Source organism: Serinus canaria, chromosome 7, assembly GCF_022539315.1.
Source record: "Serinus canaria isolate serCan28SL12 chromosome 7, serCan2020, whole genome shotgun sequence".
Taxonomy (NCBI): Eukaryota; Metazoa; Chordata; class Aves; order Passeriformes; family Fringillidae; genus Serinus; species Serinus canaria.
Window position 1 is genome coordinate 20,180,535 of NC_066321.1, and position 21,058 is coordinate 20,201,592.

The 21,058-nt window shown below is 40.6% G+C and overlaps 1 protein-coding gene across 1 annotated transcript in view; it reads left to right on the plus strand.

The window, feature by feature from the left end:
• Window positions 1–21,058, plus strand: part of RAPGEF4 (Rap guanine nucleotide exchange factor 4) — a 139,521-nt gene that overhangs the window by 107,991 nt on the left and 10,472 nt on the right. Inside the window, exons 18-29 of the mRNA XM_009087997.4 lie at window positions 620–770; window positions 1,972–2,060; window positions 2,488–2,509; window positions 2,742–2,820; window positions 3,989–4,135; window positions 5,292–5,389; window positions 8,328–8,453; window positions 8,872–9,050; window positions 15,143–15,233; window positions 17,433–17,483; window positions 18,121–18,208; window positions 18,542–18,606. Coding sequence (XP_009086245.2) covers window positions 620–770; window positions 1,972–2,060; window positions 2,488–2,509; window positions 2,742–2,820; window positions 3,989–4,135; window positions 5,292–5,389; window positions 8,328–8,453; window positions 8,872–9,050; window positions 15,143–15,233; window positions 17,433–17,483; window positions 18,121–18,208; window positions 18,542–18,606 — 1,186 coding nt within the window. The remainder of the gene's footprint in view (window positions 1–619; window positions 771–1,971; window positions 2,061–2,487; window positions 2,510–2,741; window positions 2,821–3,988; window positions 4,136–5,291; window positions 5,390–8,327; window positions 8,454–8,871; window positions 9,051–15,142; window positions 15,234–17,432; window positions 17,484–18,120; window positions 18,209–18,541; window positions 18,607–21,058) is intronic.

Genomic DNA, 21,058 nt, shown 5'->3' on the forward strand with positions numbered 1-21,058 from the left:
TATGTTCAAAATACACTTTATTTGACATAGTGGAAATGTCTGATTTCCTCATGACAATGAGGCTATTACAAATTTATTATTTTACCCTGTGTTTCTATAGTCAGTTTAGGCTGTAAATGTCAAAGTCCTCTCCCTTAATGGGACTGAGGTTCATTTTGAGTTACAATAACTTGTAAAAACAAAAGGAATAACACTGGTGGTTCATTCTGGTACTCTTCCTCACAAACAGAAATTTGGAATTGTTAATAAACACAAAGTGACATTTTTCTTTTTCTTCAACTGTTTCGAAAGTGGAACAAGGAGAAATATTCTTCTTCAGTCTCCATGGTTAATCCTCCTTGCAGTTCCAGGTTTCATTTCTCTTCTGTTCTCCTACATCTCTGTGGTGAAGCTGTGATCCTTCCTGTGCTCTTCAGAAAATTCATTTTCATTTTACTTTTTAGTATGAACGTGAAAAGTTTGCAAATTGTTATGCTAGTGGATGTCAGAATTTAGAAGTGTATATTGGAAAGTTATGTCTGAGCACCCCGAAAATGGTTTGTTGGAAGTCAGTTGCTTGTGAATTCATACTGGGTTTGATATTTTCAATCACTGAATGTTTTCCTTGACACTGGGGCACCTATCATGCCCAGCCTTCTCAGGGGACAGAGCAGGAGAAAATGGATTATGCCCTCAACAATAAAAGGCGAGTGGTTCGACTGGTTCTGCAGTGGGCAGCTTTATATGGAGATTTACTGCAAGAAGATGAAGCAGCAATGGCCTTTTTGGAGGTATAAAGGAATCATTGTATCCCTGAAGTGAAAGAGATCATTTCAAAGGGCAAAGTTTATTTCAGTTTATGATCAGGTTTGGCTGCAGACAGTAAAGGCACCACAGCAGTGTTTGAACCATTGCCAGCCTCTGGACCTCTGAAAATAGTGTTGCAGATCCCTTTCAAAGCAGTGTATGGGTAGTTTGTGTTATAGCAGTAGCTGAATTTGCTTTTTCTAGTATTTTGTTCTGAATGGTTCAGGGGCCCTACAGATTGAACTGGAGGGCTGTTCATGCCTGCCTGAGGTGTGCCAGGGGGGAGCTGGAGGGCTGCCACTCTACAGAACCAAAAGTCCTTTTCATTTGAATGAAAGCTGTACTGCAGCTGTTGGAACTTACAATCTTTGTCTTCAGAACCCTTGTAAATTCTTTGTGGTAGCTGCCATATCCTTGGATTTCTAAGATAAGAATGCACTGCCAGTGTCATGTTGAATGATTGGGATTGCCATTCTTATTATTTATGGTGTTTATGGAACAGAATCCCATATGTTACTGGCTGAATGAAAGTTCTTGTCCTAAAGAGCTTAAAACTGAATCTAAGCTATAGCAGAGGGGAATAGAGAGGGGTTTTAAGAGTGGTAGACACCCCACAAACCCACATGGGAAAGCTTTTCAAGCTTTGGAGATGACATAGACTTCCATTAGTCCAGAAGTCAAAGAACAATCACTAGCTGCAAGCACAGAGATCCTTGCTGAGGATGTTTTTATGTAGCTGTAACAGGAAGAGGTTTGAGGAGGGTTTAAAAGTGGGTAATACTGTAATGGATTCGAGTAGCTGAGAGTCAGTGACTCAGGAGCAAATCAAGCACTAAAGACTCATCAGCAATGAATAAAAGAACCTATTATGCTGGATTATTTTGGATTTTTTAGTCTTTATCCTTGACACTGTGAAAATGCAGGTTTTACACAAGCAGCCAGTGGTTACAGAGTGAGCTCAGGAGCCTCATCAGGCTTCCCTTCTGCATGTATAACTCTTGCTTTAAATCAGCTGGAGATAAACAAGTAGAAGTAATAGAGGGTTGGGCCCAGCATGTGTTCCTCTATGCAGATTATCACTCTTTATAATCATTAAGCTATCAGATGTCATCCCATAATCCTCTCTCCTGAGTACTGCTCATTTACCCCTGTCATTATTTAAAGACTATTCTGTATCATTTACAGGAATTTTATGTATCTGTATCAGATGATACCAGAATGATTGCAGCACTAAAGGAGCAACTTCCAGAGCTAGAGAAAATTGTAAAGCAAATGTAAGCCTAGTTTTTGCTTCTTTCCTTCCCCTGCCCTTTTTCTCAGTAAATTGATGAAGAAAATTTATTGGTTATATCTATTAAAAAGCCATTTTGTGAATGATAGTCAGTTATACGAAATTGAAAGTTTGCATGCAGGCTTATTTGAATTAATGTCTATGCCCCTCTTTTCCACATCATTCTTGCAAACACCATACCCTTACTGAGAGATTGACAGAAGCTTATTTCATGCTTACATGAACTTTGTATAAGATTTTTTTCTGCTTTGGTCATAGATTAACTGTGGTATCATCTAGTCTTTTCATATATAAATAAGATTATATTGAAATGCTAGTTTGACAAGTGGTCCATGTTCTATAGGTGATTTTGTACACAAAGTCTCCCAGGCAATATTTCATTGTATATTCTATGCTTTATCTTTTTATAGTTCTGAAGCACCACAGAAGAAGGTAAGAAAATTTATTTGTTCATTTTCTCAAGTAAAATCCTAAGCACAGCAAATACATAAGCATCTTCTCTTAAGTAATCATGGATATTAAAAAGGACATTGAGAGATAGCTTTTAACATTGTCAAATTTTGCATTGCTACTCTTTTTCCTGCCATTGATAAGAGATGTATTGCAGTTCATGTGTACCACGTTTATTCTTGCATGAATGTGAATCTCAATGATTTATTTTCAGCACAAAGTTCTCCTGCAGCTGTTCAACACAAGTGATGACAGAGCACAGAAACGCCAGCCTATCAGGGGCAGTGATGAAGGTGAGTTTCTTCTCTGCTAAGTTTTCTTGAGCCACTGACATCTATAAAAATTTTTCTGTCTCAAGAAAAGGTCTAAAAATAAATGAAAGTACCTATCTGGAATTTTGGAGCCTGGCCTGAAACAAACTCTTTGCTTTTGCTAGCTCATATTCTCTGTTGATGATTTGAGGTGCTCCTGATCTCTTCCCTTAGTTACTTGTGCTGTCAAACACTGCTTCCTCAGAGGAAGATGTAAAAACCTTTAAAATAAGGAATGAACAAAACAGGAAGAACCAATAAGACACTGTACTGCAGGGAATGGCAGTGCAAGAAAGAGTGGAAGCTGAAGGTCATGTTTGAGCCTCTGTCTCCCCTGTGTAGTTTGAGCTAACATGTCCAGCTGTTCTTTGCAAGGTAGGAGAGGAGCAGATAGTCATGCCATGGACTATGGATCTGGAACCCAAGAATCTAGGCACACAGCCTAAAAACCAAAATCTGCTGGTTTGCCCTATTGGTGTTGTTTGATTTTCTGAAAAGATTAATGTAAAATTTACAACAGTGTATCAGAATGTCACTTTCAGATTACTGATAAGGTACTCTTAATGGTTGTTTTGTGGAACTTCATCACCTAAACCAGCTGCTTCTTCAACACATTTGATATTAAAGGATAGCTCTTGCTAATGAACAGCAGTAAAAACAAGGTAACAAAATTCAAGGTCATGTGGCTGAGAAAGCTGGTGGCAGAAATCAGACCATTAGAAGAACCATGTTAAAGCTGGAACTAACTGTATATGAACAGCAGACATCCTGCCAGTCCTGCAGCTTTTGTGGTCCATAGTGGTGTTTCTAGGCCTACAAAGGGGGAAACAGTTCCTGCTGCCAGGGAAATATTACCTCCTGTGTCTCTCCAGACAGGCAGTAACTGCTCAGTTCATATGGCTGCACCTTTCTCATTCATTGGATAGGCACTGTCATGAACACTGAAAATCCAAAATCCAAAATTCTGGGAAATCAGAGATTTCTGTACCAGAAATTGTAGAGCATCTGAGGAATGAGGAGCTATGTAGTGATTTATGGTTTCTTTGTTTCATTTTGTGAGGCTTGGTTACCGAAGTGAAAGTAATTTATATGGTAAATGAGTGCTTTTTACACGTGGAATAAACTGTGCAATGGTTTTTTTTTTCTTTAGTTCTGTTTAAGGTGTACTGCATAGACCAAACCTACACCACTATCCGTGTGCCAGTGTCTTCTTCTGTGAAGGAAGTGATCAGTGCAGTAGCAGACAAGCTGGGCTCTGGAGAAGGCCTCATCATAGTAAAGATGAGTTCAGGAGGAGGTACTGTACTTGCATCATCTTAAACACTCCTCAGTTATGGTGAAGCAGAATTTTGGAGGGATTGAAAGACCAGTTCAGTCAAGGTTTGATACCCACGTGCCTGTTCAGCTCTCACACAAGTCCTAATGAGAGGCAAGTCCTTCCTCTACTGCAGGCACAGACTGCAGCTCACATGGGAGACAGGACCAGTGGAGAATCTTGTGTGTCTGCATGTTCCAGAGCACAGCTACCCCGATTTTCCTTCACTCTTAGACTTGTAAGAGTTTTTTAACAATAGAAATAGGAGTCAAGCCTGGATTAATTCATACTAGACTCAGGAATCAGTAATGTCAGAAAACACTGCAGTGCCAATATTCTGGCAGTGGTCACTACCATTTTGGCTTCTCTGCCCATGCAAACCATTGAAGAGCCAAGCACAGACTTAGTGTTTGCAGAGGCTCAGGGATCAGGCCCCCCTCTAGGCTGTGGAAATGTGAGAGTCACTAGCAGGTGAATTCTGCTGGAGAACTGGTGTTGCTCAAGTGCTTTGGTTGTGTGTGGAGACACACAGAGGTAATGAGAGCTGTGTTGGAAGGCATTTTTACAAACAGTGAAGCCTGCCAAAAATGGCTCACTTCCTGAGAACCAACACCAGGCAGCTTTGCTTTTTGGAGTTGAAGCAATTTTTTGTCAGATTTGCTGACCACCAACATCTGCTGGAAGAGACTGTTTTGTAAGTTACTTCATTATCTTTTCTTTACCTGTGATGTGATGCTCTTTTAGAAATGTTGTAATGCATTTCCATCACCTCCTTGAGCAGTTACTGCCTTCCAGAGCAATTTCTTTTAAGAACAGTTCTCCACATGCTTACAGCACAGCAATACATTAATGGACTCCCTAATTAGGCTTAATTTTTGCAGGTAGTTTCTAGTGATAGAAGCAGCAGCCTTCTTGACCTGTCTGGGCATTTTGAGACTGGGATTCTGGTTCTGTAGGAGACTGGTTTGGGCTGAGCTTACTGCATTTCTTCAATAAAGAGGATCTTGCCATCTTCTATTCTGTATCCTCAATACTTGAGTTACTGGGCAAAATTTGTTCCCAGAAGGGTGATCTGTGCAGCAGGTAGATCAATCCTGCTGTAAATTGTAATAGATAATAATTTGTCTCATTTTTACAGAAAAGGTTGTGCTGAAGCCCCACGATGTCTCAGTGTTCACCACTCTGAGCGTTAATGGCCGGCTGTTTGCTTGCCCTCGGGATCAGTTTGATTCTTTGGTATGTATGTGTGCAGTGCTCAGGAACACCTGGCCCTTTTTGCATTTCCTCACTTCAGATAAAAACTAGTGGAAACATTCACAATAAAAGGCTTGTCACACTGCAGTAGGATGAGCCCTGAAGATAAAACAAGCTGATGTTCTAATTCCCTAAAATAGACCAGAAATCCATCCATCTGATCCACATAACAGAACTTGATCCCTGTACTCTGTCTGTCACACTGAGCATTTAGGAAGAGCTGAGTATTGTTATCAAGACATGCAGCAATTCTTCATTACACAATTATCTCCTCAAAGTCATAGAGATATATTTTCTAAGATAAGTGTTATCAATTAAAGCATTCTGGAGATTTAATTCCAGCAGTAAATTCCTTAATTTTGTTTTATTTTTCATCCTCACAAAATACTGTGTAAAAATCTGAGATAATTCTAAGTAGAATCACATAAAAGATTCCTGGTAGAAAGTCTGTTTTTTTCTTAGGTAGAATTGCTCATAAGTACTTACAGTTTATACAGTCATTCTAGTGATCTCCATGGGGTCTGCTTTTATAGAGTTTGATTTGACTGTACTTTTTGTTCCTTTTATTTCATTAAAAACAAATGTCATTGCCAAGTCATGTCAGCATGAACTCTATTACTCCTAGCCTTGTTTCAGCCTCCTGTATGCTTTTAACAAGCCACTTAGTATGTATGCCTGATTTCTTTTATGGATATGGTAAAATCTATTCTTTGCTGCTGCTTTCAATTTAGTAACCAGGGAATGCACATCCAGCATATGTAGTTCCATGCAGAGATACCTCTGGTTCAGCTTATTAAATTCTGGTGTTCCCTTAAGGTTAATTAATCCTGCCAAGTAGATACCCTCATGGGGCATGCTACTGTAAAGCAGGGGTGTTGCATCAGTAAAACTGTGCTGGGTACTTATTTATGGCTCTGCATTGTCTATGTACACATAGCTTTCACAGCTGTCTTGCCTTTCTGTACCTTTTCCCTGTGCTATTTGCCATGCATCAAGTACTCAAAGTGCTGCAGGGAGCTCTAAGATACAGGGCTGCAATGTGCTACTTTTCATCAACTAGACTGAATTCAGTAAGAATTACAGAAGTACATTTAGCACCTTAAAAATGGTCCTCAGCATTGCATAGCAAATTACAACCCCTTATCAGCTACATTTTTTCAAAGAGGTAGTAACAAATCAAAAAATGTTACAGCCTTAGCTGCCTCCCAGTTTAATCCTTTCATATTCCAGTTTCTGGCTGCTTCCTGTTCATGAACATTTATCCACATTATATTTGGTAATTCCCATGTGAAAATTGTTCTGGGTAGATGAATTTTCAAATATGCTGTGAGTTTGCATCTAAGTGCTTCTTTCCTAGCCTTGGAAAATATGTGTTTGTTATGGTAACAGCTTTGTTGTGTTCATCTCCAAACGGGGGAAAAAAGACATCTTTCAGCCTGTAGGCAGTTCTCTTTCCATAGATTTACACAAGTTAGAATTTTCTACACAAAGCTACTGTACTTTTATTTCATATGTTGTCATAAACTAAAGAAACTTCGTGCAAATCCCAATTCAAAGCAGTCTGCAGTTTTTTGTAATAATAATGGCTGCTCTGGATTTTTTTAGAGAATACTTTTCTACTATTTTTAAAAATTATAGATGAAGCTTTTAAGGTGATAATGTTCGTGACTTAGTTAAGTTTTTTTAGTTAGTTTATATGATGATGATAATTAAAAGAAAGGCTTTCCCTAGAGTACAAAGCAAGAATTCATCCAGCAGTAAAACCCCTACACACTATGTGCTACAGAGAAGGTGTTTTGATGCATTAATCCTGTCAGACTTATTTCTGTTGCTAGTATATTACTCTAATATAAAATAGGGTTCATTTAGTAGGCTCATTTCTTATCTTGCAGCATCTAAATATGGTCTGTCAGCCTGCAGGCAGACAGCACTGAGTTTGTGCTGGGAGAGCAGCCTGTTGGCAGTTCCGTGCTCCATCGCTCGGTGTGTAACAAAGGCGGTGAGCCCCTGGGTGAGCTCTGCCGCCCTCTCCTGGCAGCAGCGCCGCTGACCGCGCCTTCGCGGCGCCTCTGCGGCTGCTGCACCCTCCCGTGGGCCGGGGGCTGCTGGCCACTATCTTAGCAGCGCTGGTTCAAACACTTCGCCCTGATAGGTACAACAGACCCCTTCACATCTGACTTGATCTCAAGCCGTGTTTTAAATCTCTCTTTAATACTTCACCTGTGTGCAGAATCATAGATCACGTCTCATTTATTGGGTGGCATGGGAGTGCCTTTCAGGAATGGTTTGTACTTGGTTCTTTCTCATAAGACTGTGTTTATATCATTTTAAACGGGCTAGGCAGGAATTTGCAATCACAAATTGTGCATCAAATTTGTCAAAGAGGAAGTACGAGGTTTATTTTATAAGTGATCAGAAGATCCTGCAATCACTGCAGATTTCGGGAGCATTCTAGATGTAGCAATTCTCATCATTAGAATCAGGAATATGTAAAAGTATTTGGCTTGTCCTTGGTGGCCTAGTTATTTGTGTATGTGAAAAAGGAAACATAAAAGTTTTTTGGAAAGACCTATGCTCCTAAACAAACACACATGCTTTAGTTAGCACAACGTGTATTATAGATTCAAATTTTAGAACAATGTTAAAAATAGCACACTGAAAACAGTTTGGTTTATTTTCTTATAGTGTCTCTGAAGAGCTTGAATTTTCCTGAATATCCTGTGCATACTGGATACTGGTTTTGCTCATTACCCCAATACCTGTGTTTAAAAGCAAATCTCAGTTTTACTACAATTTCAGTTTTACTTAGAAGCATGATTAGGAAAGTGGTCACACTGAAAAAAAAAAGTTTGAAATATCATGGAATGACCATATGATTTAGCATGTCTAAAATATTTTTATAATATTTTCTTGTTTGTAGGCACCATTGCCAGAACAAGAAGGACCATCTACTGGTACAGTAGGAACATTTGAGCTGATGAGTTCCAAAGACTTGGCACATCAGATGACAATTTACGACTGGGAGCTCTTCAACTGTGTGCATGAGGTATGAGGATCTATCTATTCAGCAGGTTAGAATCTATTAAAAAGTGTTTAACTGTACATTGTAGCTTTGTGCATTATTTCCAAAACCACCTCTAAGCTTGATTTTCAAAAACTCTACAATAAAGCCACCTACAAGTTTTGAAAGTTAGACTTTTTCTGGACATGTGCTGCTTGTTGAATTACTTTTGTTTGTTTTATGGTATTAAGCTGTTTATATATAATCTGTAGTGGCACTTTTACTATGCCTCAGCTATAGTATACTGGATATGTAACCTGAGTCTTTGTCATCTGTGCAGCTATAAATGTAAACTAAACTGCAGAGCAAATTTCAGGCTAGAAACTTACCTGGTCAGTCTTAGTCTCTTTCCTTGAAGAAACGAAACTTCAAAAAGAATTCCAAACTGTTTTCTCTTTCCTAGCTGGAATTGATCTATCACACTTTTGGAAGGCACAATTTTAAAAAGACCACGGCAAACCTGGACTTGTTTTTAAGAAGATTCAATGAAATTCAGTTCTGGGTGGTCACCGAGATTTGTCTTTGCTCTCAACTCAGCAAGCGTGTTCAGCTGTTAAAGAAATACATTAAGATAGCAGCCCAGTAAGTATGCAATCATGTGGGAGCTGGAAGTGAGGTCCAGTATAGTCAGTGTGGTTTTGTTTTCTCTTTTCAGACAGCCACACAGAGTAGAGGTTAAAACACTCTGTATTTGGTCATTCTGTCTGTTTTCTTATAGGGCTCTATAGAACCTTGTTAATACATATTCTTATTTCTTGTGCTACTCTCCATTGCTCCTTGATCTGTGATCTCTTAGGTTTACAAATCAAATTTGTGAGAAAATATATTTCAGTTCATTAGGAGAATCCTTCATTTACCCTTCCATACATTAGCAAATATTAGTATGTGAATTAGTAAATATTTTAAAAATGGAGCCTAATTTTCCTGAGAACAGTAATGTTTCTGGTTCTGCTCAGGAGAACCATTCTCAGAATTGCCCTGAGTGGGAAAACCAAGAGGGGAGAGTAAAGAGATGTAGCATGAAAATGATGACACTTGTGTTACTTTCATTCTGTTTGGGATTTGCAGCAAGTTTGCTGATGGTACGAAATGTAGGGTCCTGCATCTGGGGAAGAGTAACCCCAAGAAGCAGCATGGGTTGGGGGCTGACCTGCTAAGGAGTAGCTCTGCAGAGGGGGACTTGAACTGTTGGTAGATGACAAGGTGACCATGAGCCAGGAGTGGGCCTGGGGGCCAGGAGGGCCAGTGAGATCTTGGGTGTGTGGGGAAGAGTTTGGCCAGCTAGTCAAGGGAGTGTTCCTCCCCCTCTGTTCAGCTCTGGTGAGGCCACATCTGGAATGCTGTGCCCAGTTCTGGGCTCCTCAGCACAAGAGAGACAAGGAGCTACTGGAAAGGGTCCAGTGGAGGGCACAGAGATGATATGGGGTCTGGAGAATCTGTCCTGGGAGGGGAGCCTGCCAAGAGCAGGGCCTGTTTAGTCTAGAGAAAAGCAGACTGAGAGGAGATCTCATCCATACATTCAAATATCTTGAAGGGTGGTGCCAAGAGAACAGTTCTAGACCCTTTTCAGTGGTGCCCAGTGACAGGATGAGGAGCAAGGACCTTAAACTAAAACACAAGGACTTTCACCTCAGCATGAGGAATAACTTCTTGTTGAGGGTGGCAGAGCACTGGGACAGGCTGCCCAGGGAGTTTGTGGAGTCTCTCTGTCCATAGAGACGTTCAAAACCCAGCTGGACACATTCCTGTGTCACGTGGTCCAGGTGACCCTGCCTTGGCAGGGGGGTAGGACTGGATGATCCCCTCCAACCCTGACGATTCTGTGATTCTGTGATTTTTTTTCTAATACTTTTAAAATGCGAAATATGAATGTCCTCTCTTGTTACTAACTGCTGGGTCTGAGGTTGGATAGCAGGCATTCTTTCTGTTTTTCTATATTGCTATCCAAATTTAAACTGTTTGGAACCTTCATGTCAGCCTTGACTCCCTAAAGTCAAGAGCAGAGCAGTGACTGACTTCAGAGGGAGCAGGGGCATATCCATGCCCTGCATAGGTTCAGATTTTTATTATTGTTACACTCTCCCTCCCTTTCCAGCTCATGGTGTATTTATTGATGCCTGGAAAAGTTTGCTGAGGTTTGTAGTGTTTGTCTACAGCTCTGGGCATTGTAGCTAGAAGCCTTTAGTAGCTAGAAGCCTTTAGTAGCCAGAAGCCTCTAGTTCTACCAACAGAAATGTTGCAGTCAAACCAAGATTTTAACTTTTTTGCATCATTACATGGAGTTGTGTAAAGGAAGAGATTACTATTGCTGCAGTGATGCTCCTCCCAGTTAGTAATTGCACATAGCTGAAGTCTGTTTACATCAAATTTGGGGATCAGCATGGCTCCTTCCTCCAGGACACCCTGCTCTGCAAGTACCAGCTTCCTTCTGGGATCTACTTTGGGCCCTGCTGTTGGATTACAGTTGGTCGAAGCTGAAGAATTTAAAAATCTGGTGGCGGGCATGCAGGATCAGCTTTATTTTTAGAGCAGAGGACAGAATTTACCTCTTTAGTTTCTAAAAATACACACACTGCACATTCCATTATCTGACGGCGCAGCCCAGGAGTGGGAAGCAGCTGCCGGCCTGGCGGGCTGTGCCCAGGAGAGGGCAGTGGCACCCACACAGACGTCGGGGTCTTTCCTGATCTCAGGCCTGAAATGAGAAAATGTTGAAATGTGGTCATTAAGATACAACAGTAATTTCCATAAACACTTGAAATCAAGTATCCTAAAAATTACAGTTAAATATCTCCTTAATAAACTGCCCTAGCCTGCGAGTTCCTCCGAGTCATGGGTTTAATCTTGTGCTATTTACAACAGCCTGACAACCTCCTGTTTACTTCCATGTTTCTGGTATCACTACAATGCTAAAAATAAATAGCTAAAAGCAGTCTGCTCTGCTGGGTCCTCTTTGTCTCCTAAAAGCAGAGAAATCCGAAGCACAAGATTTTCCTCTGTACAAACCAAGAGGGCAGGTTTAATTCCAGGCGCTGGAAAGGCGCTGGGAAGTTTTGCCAGGCTGCTGCCCTCTGTGCAGTGCTGCCATGGTAACAGCTGCTACACATGCACTAAAACAAACACAAAGTGCACCGAAGTTAGAGAGGAGAAAAAGCCCAGACCTTGAAGCAATATCTTTGAGGAAGTTTTGCCTGTGAAGATCCTTGAGACCTAATGAGAACTTTACCCTACCTAGAAGTACTAGACTCATTAGAAAAGTGTTCAGGGAGAACAGCTCAGTGCTGCACTATTAATCTTAGGCATGACTGGTGGTAACGAGATGCCTTGCACGTACTCATTTTCAAAGATAACTGCTACTGAGAAGCTTTTTTCAGTTCTGTGGCTTGAGGTGCAGATATCATTGCAGAAGGCACATCATTTTGTGTCTGCCACCCCATGCCCCCTTGATGTGTGCTCCCAGTCTGTGCAGGCAAGCACAAGGCCAAGTGCTGGCTCCAAGTGCTGTGCACATGTGCTTTCAGTTCCAGGAGCCAGTGTCACTTTAGCATCTGCTGGAAAAGGATGTAGAGGTTACCAGGTTCATCTCTTTTCTCCAGCTATTGTAGGAATAAACTTTCAAACAAAAGGGAGAAGTGAACTGTATTTCCAACAGTGAGTTCTTCCCATATTAATTGTATAAGAAAGTCCTTCTGGGATATGCTTGCACATACTCTTATGGATATCTGCAAATGCAGTTTGTGTGTCTTTCCTCTTTGCAGATATATCCACAGGCTTTTTAGTGGCCTTCTTGTGTATCAGTGTACCCAGACACTTTCATTCCATTTTTGAAAATCATTCTTTCTGTACATGTGCCTATGTTATAAGCCCAAGGAGCCTGTGAGAAATCTCTGAAATATGTGTTTATAGAGAAAATGGCAAGATGAATATGCTTGTGTAAGTATGAAGAGATTTTAACCATATACACATTTGTTTTGGAGACCAAAGATTATATGTGTGTGTTTGCTATTCATCCTAACAAGAAGATTTTTCTGGTACAATCCATTCTGTGCGGCAGAGGGACCTCTGCTCTGAGGTGGTGCTTTGGGGTGCTTTAGAGGATCCACTTTTTGACATTTTACATGGAGTTTATATGCAGTAGAGCAATGTAGCATTGTTTCTAGTGCCTTACAGGGGTCCTTTATCTGGAACTGAGCTATTTATAGTAGTCCCTGTAGAATTTACTGAATATCTGAGGTAGAACATCAGGTGTCTATGTGGATTTTAACTGGAACTTTGTCAAATTGTATTCCTTAACAGGTATTTGGCAAAACATTTCCTTTTTAATAGGAAGATAGATTCAAATTAAATATTGCAAATACAGTTGCAGCTTCCTACTTATTTTGAGCACTAGTGCTGTGTGTTACTAATTATTTTACCCTGCCATAATTTATTCCTAATCCTGTCATGGGCTGTGGACAGATATCTCTATGGATTTACTTGTGCCTAGGGAAGAGGTTATCACTGACAACCTATCCTGTCTGCTTTTCATCTTTATCTCCCCTCAGATCCACTAATGAGGCACTCCCTGACCTGGACTAGTAGATTAAGTTGGTGTAGCTTTAGCATTTCAGTTTATCCTTTCTACCCTTGCTCACTGTTGCTAATCTGATGTGGGAGAATTTGTATGAGCAGCTCTGCCAGAAGATCTGGGAGGGCATCAATCTCCCAACAGATAAACCAGCACAGGGGAGAGATCATTCATTCACATGCTCAGTTTTCACACGGTGCAGACACAAGTGAGGCCAAGATCTCAAGGACTCACTCACTCAAAACGTCCAAATCTGGTAAAATGGAGGAACAAAAAGAATAGGATGGTGTGGATGATGGATGATGGAGAATAGGGTGATGTGGCAATTATGAAGTCAGTAGGATGAGATGATTGTACTAATTTTGTCTGAAGCTAAGGATACCTCAGAGGAGCTGAGACCTTCAGTGACAAATTAAAAATAGGAAAAGTATAGATTAAATCTTGTTAAAGTTTTCTTGGTAAATCACAGAATCAGAATAGTTTGGGTTGGAAAGGACTATCTATAAAGATCATTGAGTTCCACCCCCCTTGCCATGGGCAGGGACACCTTCCACTAGACCAGGTTGCTTAAAGCCCCATCCAACCTGGTCTTGATCCCTTCTAGGAATGGGGCAGCCACAACTTCTCTGGGCAGGCTGTTCAGTGTCTCACCACATCAGTGCCACTCACTCCAGCAGATCCATGTCCTTCACCCATTGGGGTCCCAGAGCTGGACACAGCTCTGCAGGTAGGGCCTCACAAGAACAGTAGGGGAGAGCCACCTCCCTTGGCCTGCTAGCCATGCATGATGCTCTTGCTGCAGCCCAGGACATTGTTGGCTTTTGAGGTTGCAAGCACGTATTATCAGCTCATGGAAGGTTCTTGTCCACCCCCAAGTACTTCTCCCCAGGGCTGCTCTCAATCCATTCTTCACCCAGCCTGTGTTTGTGCTTGGGATTGCCCTGACTCAGGGGCAGGACTTTACACTTGGCCTTGTTGAAATTCATGAGGTTCACACAGTCCCACCCCTCAAGCCTGTCAAAGTCTCTCCGGATGGTATCCCTTCCATCCAGCGTGTCAACTGCACCCCACAGCTTGGTGTCATCAGCAAACCTGCTGAGTGTGCATGTGATGCCACTGTCCATGTCACTGACAGAGATGTTAAGCCCCAACAGTCTCAATACCAACCTCTAAGGAAAGCCACTCACAGCTGAAGAAACAGAGACTGAGGTGCTGAAATTGGATGTTGGTGCATCAGTTGAGAAAAATAAGAGATAATTTGCAAAAACCCAGTGACAGGCAGTTTTGTGAGGTTTTTTTCTGATAGGCTTTGTTCTATCTCTTCCCTTCCTATTGAGTCAGTGAGCCACTGACGCAGATCCAACTGAGCAGTTGTGTTGGCCATGCCCATCGATTGTATCTGCTCCTTCATATGACATGTTGGATCTTCCATAGCACTCAATTACATGTTCCTGTTTTTCCTGACTGATAGCAAAATCCTTCTTTGCATTAGAGATGGAGTGTGACCTGGAGCTCCTTTTCCCAGGACCTCCTTAATGAAACTGGTAACTGCTCTTTTCCTGAAAGATTCTAGAAGTCCCAGAATCTATAGTAGAAATCCTATACTGCAGGAGAGGTGACTGGCATGGGGCATCTCTAGGCAGCTGGTCTTCTCCCTTTCAAAAGACTCAGTGGCCCTGTAAAGTGCAATGAAAATTGCCTAAGGAGAGCTTCAATTATTCATTAGCTTTTCAGGAGCTGTCAGCAAAAGAAGAAATGTGTAAACAGTTGTTTACACTGTTCTGGTATCCCTTGGGATTGAATTGAGCCCAGTTTCAGGACTATGTTTCTGGGTGGAGAATTGCTTCAAAGACAAGAAGTCCTTGCAGAAGCTGGCACCCAGTGAAGTAGAAGAAGGGAGGTCATTTTAGGAGGGACAGGAAAGAAGCCTCCAGAGTGTGGTGAAGTGCTAGCACATTGGTGAAGAGGTGTCTGCAGGCATGCTGGCCACGCCTGCCTAAATTCAGTCACTTCTAAGCTAGATGCCTGGGTTCAGCTCTCTTAGGGCTGTCATAATTAGTGCTCCCACTGATATATACAACTTAAAACCTGGCCCTTTGTGTTTCAGCTGTAAAGAATACAAAAACCTGAATTCCTTTTTCGCTATTATTATGGGACTGAGTAACGTTGCTGTGAGCCGTCTCTCATTAACCTGGGAGGTAAGTCTTTGCTAAAATCCTATTCCAGGAAGCTTGAGGGGAACTTGTGCTTGTAGTTAGCAAAAATGTGAATTGGGCCTTTATTATTGATAAAGCTAGATCTACTAATTCAGCTTCTGACCATAAGCCTTAGCTAAGGCTGACAGTATTCATTAGTAAGGCAGTATAGTACTCCCATGGACGTGCTGAATACTCACAGGAGTTAACAAGAGTGACAACAGCAGCTCCTGCTGCTGAGCTAAACTGCCCAACACGATGAGCAAGCTAGCCAGCTAACCTCTTAGTTCAGCCCATCCTCTGTGTGCCTTCACTTTACTGGTGGTTCAGTGACATCACTCCACTGATAATTCTATTAAATTCATCCTCTGTTTATACATATTATTTTCTGATCTCCACAGGGACTCTGTTGCCCTGTTAAAATGTGGGTTTGTCCTAACCAGTTCTGGTTTTCTCTCTGACATGCATTTCCACGCTTACTGGCAGTTTGGTCTTCATTCTCAGAGCTTCCACCTTTTTCTGTGGCTTTGCTCTTTTGTATGAGGGTATAAAAAGGGTGCAGTGTCCAGCACAGTGTAACCACTGAGAACATACTGGTTATCAAAAGCAGTACAGATTTGAATGTGCATGCATTTTGTTCATCAGAAATTCAAAATAATTAGCATGACTGAGCTTATTGATGCAACTGAGAGCAAAATTTGAACATCTCTAAAAATGTGCTCTTACACAGGAGATCAGACTAACATGTTCTGAGAGTACACCAGTCCCATTTTCAAAAGTACATATATCATATCAAATCAGTGCTACAGGCAAAGATTTTCGGTTTCTCAAAATAATGACCCTTTATTTGTGGCTACGGAGAGGAGTTGGGAGAGCTGACACAGTACAGGACAAGAGAAGAATGAATTGAATGTATACACCACATACAGCAATCTGAAATTGGCACCAAGTCTGAGCTGGTGGGGGGACACAGGTCATTTGTACATGTGGAGGATTAACTTGAGATCATGGACATGTTATCACACTCTGGTTCTGTAGAGCAGCTGCTTTAACAAGAGAATTTCTGCAATTTGATTTTTAGCCAGATATATACAGAAAATACTTAAAGACAAACAGACCTGGTTTTTTTCTATATTATCATGCATTTACATTAGTTGCATGCAGAAATTAGATATTTGCAGGTGCAAATGTCCAATTATACCACTTACTTCACAAATACCTAATCTGCATGCATATGCAAACTAGGCACACAGTTGTTGACACACATCATTAAAAATTAGGCCCTTGCTGTGGCACAGTGTAAATAGCTTGCTAGGGTACACACTTCAAATGTAGGAAGTATTGCAAAAAATCATTTCTGCACTATCAAGTCTCCATTAATTTTTAATGTTATCTACTGCTAATAGCAGTCTGAAAAATTCAGTAAATATAGAGAAATTTCTTACTAAAAATAACTGACAGGTTCTGATGGTACATAAAAAATTACAGTGATATCTGAAACAAATTTATAACATTTCTTACAGTCTTTAGACTATAGTCATGCTATGCATGAGGGGGAAAGAAAGTATTTAGTAAAGCCCATCTCATCTCAATCATTGCATGATCAACTGACCATTATTTATTTGTGTAGGTATTGTGGACTGAAAAAATATTCATTAATTTGTATCCCAGAAAGTGATGGAGGACCTGAGCATGTCAAGAATTTTACTAATAAATGCATTAGCCTGAGCAAAAAACCTCCTGGAAATGCCCAGACCTGAATATGAATGTTTGCAAGGGCAGTTCATCATAGGTATGAATAATTAAACTGATCTGCCCCTACGCAAGCTGGGTGTAAATTATATTTTCAGATAGGCTATAATCAGGGATGTCCTGAAAGCATCCACATGAATTTCCACTTACATTCTGAATTCAGTGATTGCTATGTGAGCCAAACAAAAATCTGAATCTAAACATCCCAAAGGACTAAATTCAAGTCAGGGTTTAAATCAGGATCCAGGTTTCATGGCTGGTCCCGTCTCTATTTTTAATCTGGTTGCTAGGAAACATGTTGTATTTTAGATTAGCACATTGTTAGAAATATCTGGCAAAAAAAGAGCACTTTCCTGACTTAGGGCGTTGTAGAAGGAACTAGCACTTACAGTAAAAATACCGCACTGATCGGATTTAATTAAGGTTTGCTATTTTTGTTTTTATTAACAGAAACTCCCAAGCAAGTTCAAGAAGATCTATGCAGAGTTTGAAAGCTTAATGGTGAATAGCAATAGATCCCTTATTCTATGCACAATCTGAGATAATTCAGTTTCTGATTTGAATTGCTTGATTCAGAACATTTTATATGTCCTTGTTTGACTTTAAGAAGTTTATGATCCCATTTTAGAGCTGCTAAAACAAGTATGTATGACTAATAAATTATACTCTTAGGAACCTACTCTGAGAGAACTTATGTACCACTCAAAGTTAATCTGGGAACTCAGAAAAGCTTTATCACTTGTTTTCCAATAGTACATATGGGAAATTCTATTTTTCAACCTGGATTTTTCCAGGCAATACATTTTACTGCTACAACATTTGAAAAACTGGATCTGCAGCTGTAAGGAGGGAGGAAAAAAAATATGCGGTTTCTTTTATGAAGAATGTTTTTGTAATCATATCTAACCTAGCTATTTGGCATGAAAAAATGTTTGTGTTTAGTGGTTTATTCTCATTGTGTAACCAGTCAGGGATAATGAGAAAAGATGTCTGAATTTACAGATGCACTTTTAAAGTCACAGGAAAAAATAATGTTTTTAATAATTGCCATGACATCTAAATTAATGCATGCAGTGTCTTGATACATATAATAATACTAATAATATTAGTAATTATTTGATTTCTCTTTTTTTGTAAGGACCCATCAAGAAACCATAGGGCCTACAGACTAACTGTAGCTAAATTGGACCCTCCAATAATTCCTTTCATGCCACTGCTTATAAAAGGTAAGCTTGGATGTTACCAGAATTATTAACTTGAAAGCTATTTGTCAAATATCTGAAGGATAAGAGTAGCAGCAAGAAAAACCAAAAATCAATCTCAGTGTGAGGTATGATCTTTTTCCATTATGAAAAGCACGATACAGAGACAAGACAAACTGCTTTTGTACATCTGAATATCACACCTCAATTTTATTAGTCTTAGAAATGCTGCAAATTAAAACCTAATTTTTTTTCTTTACAGCTGCTACAATTTTTGTAAGGGTAGATAAAACATTCTGCTGTTTTCTATGGCCATGACTCAGAAATGAGCTTTTATTGTTTTTTATTTCTATACAGACATGACGTTTACTCACGAGGGAAACAAGACATTCACTGACAATCTCGTAAACTTCGAAAAAATGGTAGGTATGGCATATTTGAAAATAATCTTAAAAATACCTCCCTATTCACCTCTTCAAGAGTGAACTTCTCAACCGTGACTTTCAGGGCTAGAGAGAATCAAGGCAGGACCAAGACCTGGCAAAACCAGCCTGCATTGTACACAGAGCCTGGGGCCTCTGGTTTTCTGGAAAACCTCACAGAGGTGGAGAATAAACTGCCCACTGAGCCATGCACAGCCAAATGTTTCCTAGGAGAGGGAGCATCAGGGACAGGAAGCAGAGCTGTTAGAGGCACTTTTTAACAGTTTGGGACCAACCTGTGATTTTAACTGCTGTTCCTTCAAACATGTCTGAACTGCCTCAGGCTGGGATAGTTCTGCATTGCTCCTTGAAAAGAACTTGCACAACATGTATTTCTTCTTTCCCTTCACAAATGTCTGTGGCTTGATTGCTTTCCTACTGAAAATGAGAATCAATGATAAAAGGCTAGAATATGTTCAAATTTGGTATAAGTCCTGCACCAAAGCTGTTATAATTTGAAACACTGTTGTCAAAAACTGCAGGCAGGCAACTTTCCATTGCAGAAGTTTCAACTGAAACTTGAGTTTCTGAGCAGTGAGAAGACATTTTCTTGGTTGCTAAGGTCATGTTCCTCATTAGTGTGGTTAATGACACCTGTATCTGAGAAGCTGCATTAGCCAAAGCCAGCTATGGCATCTGCAGGAAAATCAAACCTGACTTATTGATCTGGCAGTCAATAGTAGAATCACCGAATCACTAAGGTTGGAAAAGATCTCCAAGATCCCTGAATCCAACTCTTAGCCCAGCACCACTGGGTTCCCCAGTAAACCTCATCCCTGAGTACCACATCCACATGCTCTTTGAACACTTCCAGGCATAGTGATTCCACCACTTTCCTGGGAAGCTTATTCCAATGCCTGACCATCCTTAAAGTGAAGAAATTTTTTTCTCACATCCAATCTAAACCTCCCCTGGCACAACTTGAGGCTGTTTCCTCTCAGCCATTCAGCAGCCATGCTAGAGCATATTTCCTCTGGCACCTACATGTGCTTGTTCTTAGTAGTACAGTAATCAGAACCACTCCATTCCACTGGAGTTACGTAACTCCACTTATTTCCACTGCACTGTGGAGGCGTTTGTCTGACCCTCTGAGCACTGATAACTGCAGAGGGAAAAAAAGGAGTACTTTAGGCTCTTTAAAAAACTTCACAGAAAAGTGATCATCACTCTGAGTGAATTCTCTTAGATTTTAATCTGTAGCTCCAGGATAGCCTCTGTCCTTGGTTGAAAATACCCCTTTACTAAGATGAGACATTTTGTGAGTAAATGGCAGTGCTAATGCCTGAGTAAGGGCCTGACCTCACTTTGCAATAATGGCATTCTGTAATTGCATATGCAGACTGTGTTGCCATCTCCTTCCAAAGGCTTTGAGCCTTCTACCTGCAGAAATGGGCTTTTTTTCTGCACTGCCTGTTGTAATTAGGCATAGATATAACAATATAGATAGTAAATACTTTGTGGGACACAGTAGGGATCTCAGACATGGTTGGAACACCTCCAAACCAGAATGGATGGCAGCTGCATTGCTATAGCCATGGTTCTGTGGCTGGCTCCAGCATCTCCACCTCACTTGGCCTGTTTACACCTCCTGAGCCAGAAGAGCCAGTACATCCACTGGCCTCAGAGCTCTGTGCTTCAAGCTCTTTATGCCTCATTTTGTGTGAAAGCCATTACAGGAGGGAGGAGCTCTCCTGCAAGCCCTTCCCATAGACAGAAGTTTAACAAAGGCTTGTCATTTAAGAATAGTTCTGCACCACTCTGTACCACATTATGGCACTCTCAAGGCCAAGAGTGAATTTTATAGCAACTTAAACTGATCTATATCTAAGTTGCTGCAGGTCTGCCCTCTGTACCTTAGTCTGCTCATTGTCTTATCTTCAAAAGAATGTTACCCCCAGAAAAAGAGTTTCCTAGTAGCTCCCAAAAGTTTTAAATAATATTTTACACTGCAAGAATGTAGTACCAGTAATCTGAGTTTTGATAATTTTCTTTAGGAGAGGAATGTGAAGATCAGTTCAAGCATTTTTGATGCTGCATATTTTTTACAGAATCAATATTATGTCTCATGTTCCTCAGCTCACCAGAAAGGGAAACATTCTCCTTTTTTGTATTCTAAGCCTTTCTTTGGTTGGTATTCTACCTAAAAGCTCACTCTGCTTTTTCTCCAGGCATTACTGCAAGTATATCTTTCGTCTCTTTATAGTTCTTCACTAGCTCTTCTACATGCTTCTATGGTGCTTTTACTGCCTTTCTCAACCCATAGCTGTTCAGAGCAACCTGTATTCAAATTCCACCCACATAATTCCTTCAAATCCTACTGTGGACCTGGCAGTTTTTAGCTTTTTGCATGTGTCATCAGGTCAAGCAAAGAAGAAAAGCCTACTGTTAAACC